At 38.4% G+C, this 3,405-nt stretch overlaps 1 protein-coding gene across 1 annotated transcript in view; it reads right to left on the bottom strand.

Annotated features, from left to right (window-relative positions):
- The window catches only part of LOC109821469, a 4,058-nt gene that overhangs the window by 405 nt on the left and 248 nt on the right, over positions 1 to 3,405 (bottom strand). The window contains exons 2-5 of the mRNA XM_020387655.1: positions 3,388 to 3,403; positions 3,150 to 3,278; positions 242 to 426; positions 1 to 143 (exon numbers count right to left, since the gene is read on the bottom strand). The exon at positions 1 to 143 is cut by the window's left edge and continues 405 nt beyond it. Coding sequence (XP_020243244.1) covers positions 1 to 143; positions 242 to 426; positions 3,150 to 3,278; positions 3,388 to 3,403 — 473 coding nt within the window. The remainder of the gene's footprint in view (positions 144 to 241; positions 427 to 3,149; positions 3,279 to 3,387; positions 3,404 to 3,405) is intronic.

Here is a 3,405-nt window from a genome sequence, read left to right as displayed (position 1 = left end):
TTTCCAACTGGATCAAGGCTAAAATCTCAAACATTTCATCTAAAGTGCCAATACCACCCGGAAAAGCAACCACTGCTGTCATGTCTGTTGGATCATTGCGAACAACTGCATCAACTAATGCATGTTTCCTTGCTGAGAAAAACCTGTTTTTTCATTTTAATATAAACACATGAACAAGGAGGAGTTGTGGGTACTACAAAAGAAGAAGCTCAAAGGATACGGAGAACCTATAGAGAATTACCTGCACGTAAGATAGGTTTCAGGGGAAAGGTAAGGATGGAAATTTGAGGCTGTCCATTCACCTGCTTCCTTTGATATTTTGAATCCACCAACTGGCTTATTTGCTTCAGAGGCACCTTTAAAGGCAGCGTCCATGAGACCGGGACCGGCTCCTGTCCATGTGGTACAGTCTAACAGTTTTGCTATCTGTGTTTACCCAGCACACAACTTCCTGTAAGTAGCGGTGCAAAAAACATTCGTATTTGCGGATATATCCACGGATACGATATCCATATCCGTATCTGTGGATATATCCGTATCCGAATCCATTGATATATCTGTATCCATATTCATGGATATTATCTGTATCTTTATCCGTAAGGATACATATATGGTTACTAAATATCTATATCTAATAGGATATAATTATGAATATGGATATGTAGTGAAATATACAGATCCGTATCTGAAATATCTGAATATATATTGGTTATATAGTTGCAATTTTTTAATCTCATATTAATGATTTGAGGTTACTTTTGATGAAAGATCTAATCTCAGCTTTTTAGATATAACAAACATATTAATGAACTCTCTTGCATCAACTATAATTTTTCAATATTATATGGTTTTCTCATATCCGTTTTGTATCTGAAACACACACACACACACACACACACCTGCATGTATATCCGAATCCTCATTCTGTTTTAGCGGATATGGGTATGAGTTTTCCTTATTGAGGCATATCCATATCCATATCCATGATCGGTAAGCGGATATTTATATGGTAAGTATCGTACAAGAGCCGTATCCGAACTGTTTGCACTCGTAGTTGTAAGACTCTAAAATATATGGTATAGGGTTCACCAAGAAGTCCTTTTCTATTAAGCGTTCTCAGTTACTACAAAAATCAATTGAAAAGTTCGATGACTTCTAAGATTGAAAGATGAGGCTCTTCATTAACAAATACCAACGGTTATAATTGATTAGGTATACTTATCTCACCTCTTGGTCTATATAGTATATACCAGTCATCTATCACCCAATAATATGCTTAATCCAGTAGGAAATGCTATTCTGCATGAGGTGATACACCAAGTGTACAAATCATTTCACAAGATTGTTTCACAGTAGAAGTTAGACTAGAGTTGAGGCTTAACTCTAGTTAACTCTTCCTAAATGCAACAAAAAGGAGTTGGGGTGCAGGGGCTCAAATGTGATATTAGTTTTTCTTAAAATAAAATATCGAATGCAAACAACTTCCTACTTCTAGAAGAGTCTGAAGTTACAGATCTTAAAATTAGCCTAAGTCTCGAGATAACATAAGCTCTCATCTTTGAAAGCTTTTATCTACAGTCAACTGCATTTTGATAGAAAATGCTTAGCTGATGGTATTCTAAGCATTGTTGGGGTTGGCCTACTCAATTTGAGATGCAACATCTAAAATTCTAATTTCTCATTAGCGTGTTCGAAGGTGTAAATCCCATAAATAATTGTAGGTGACATAGAATTTAAGGGTGCATACCCCAACAAATGACTGCAGGAGTCTAACGCTTTGACCTCACTTCCATACTTGAAGGTGTTGATACATCAGAATAACTATAAAGTCCTGGAATTTAAGGGCTTGATCCCCGCGCACTGAAATATGAAGTCTGCGAGTAAGAATGTCAGCTTGCTAAGCCTACCAGTACCCGTCAAGAATGACATAGTCAATTTCCACCAGGATGAGCTTTAAGTGTGAATGACCTACAAAGAGTACCACTACACTCAAGGCCAATTCCAAAAAGCAATAAAATTTCTGAAGAATGTAGTTGCAGTTTGACCGAATGCCAAATTATATGAGCATTAGAAGGTCCAGAATGTGACATTGCCCTAAAGGAGAAATACAGTACACGAGTGATAAGGCAGGCAAAAAGGTTTTTGCACTTTTCAGGATGAGAGGTGTAATTTATACATAACGAGAGGTCCATCGGATGTTGCTGGCATCAGGTTGAGACCTTGGTATCAGCAGCACCAAAGGGCTAGAGGTTGTTTTACAAAAGAATAAACTCTGGATACCGTGGCGACAACAAGTTGTGCATCCAATACTAGCTTTAGCTGGTCTAAGAATCAAAGTATACCCTGAGGTTGAGCTTGCATGATAGAAGCACCGAAGGTATTAAAGGGCTACAAACACTGAAGATGTAGACAATGCTTTCAGGGGCAAGAATTGTGCATTTTCAGCAGGGAAGTTAAGGTGGGAGCTCATGTCCCATCAAGAGCCCTCCAAAAAAATCCCTGAAAAATATGGGACGTTATTTTGCACAAATTAGTTTTCTTAGAGAAACACCAAGATTGCTACTGAGGCCCTACACCACTCCTAATATTTCTCTGTGTTTAGCAGGAGTTTGGTGGAGATAGACCTTAGTTCCAACCTAACTCCTGTTGCCAAATACAACCTAAAATTCTACGAGCTTATCATTTTTTTTAAAGAATGAAACCAGAGTGAAGCATGGAAACCAAAGTTAACACGTGACCAAAAACCTTCGGCAAATATGTATAACAGGAAGGTGCGGGGATGACCACTGACTCTAGTAAAATCTAGTGCAGTTCGTTGGGAATCATCCTGACAGTAAGCACGAAATCACAGGAAACAATTTCCTTATCAGTATCCAATTCCACGAAATCAAGGTAACTCTTTGGACTCCCTATCAGTTCAATTATGAATTAGTTCCTGAGGTGAGCCACAGTGTCGTTCATCGCCAAACACCATTCCAAGGAATTCAATTAGTTCATCTAATTTTGATTCCGTCCGTTGGAGGGTGAAGGCAAAATGCTATTTAAACTTCGTTGCTAGACGACTTTAGCCAATTGATCAACATCTTTAAATCATAGATTCATCGGTTGTAATATTAGTACAAATTGATTGATAGAGTTTGACGACTCGCCTCTCTCGCAAGTTCTACTGCTTGCAAGTAATGCGGATGGTCAGTCTTCACTCTCGAAGAGCCTAGATAGACAACCCCCCTCCCAAGATTGTTTATGAGTTCGTAGCATCTTTTAATCTCTTTCCTCACCTGCAACAGTTGAAGTCCTAAATTGATCAAAAGCTCATACGAAACAAGAGTGGCCCTCAACACCACCTAAGTCATCCATTCTTGAAAACAAAAATAAATGAACTTGTACCTCATCTGGACTGGTTCT

This window comes from Asparagus officinalis, chromosome 8, assembly GCF_001876935.1.
Source record: "Asparagus officinalis chromosome 8, Aspof.V1, whole genome shotgun sequence".
In the NCBI taxonomy this organism is placed as follows: Eukaryota; Viridiplantae; Streptophyta; class Magnoliopsida; order Asparagales; family Asparagaceae; genus Asparagus; species Asparagus officinalis.
Note: the sequence above shows the minus strand (reverse complement) of the source record. Positions and strands in the feature narration are given on the sequence as shown.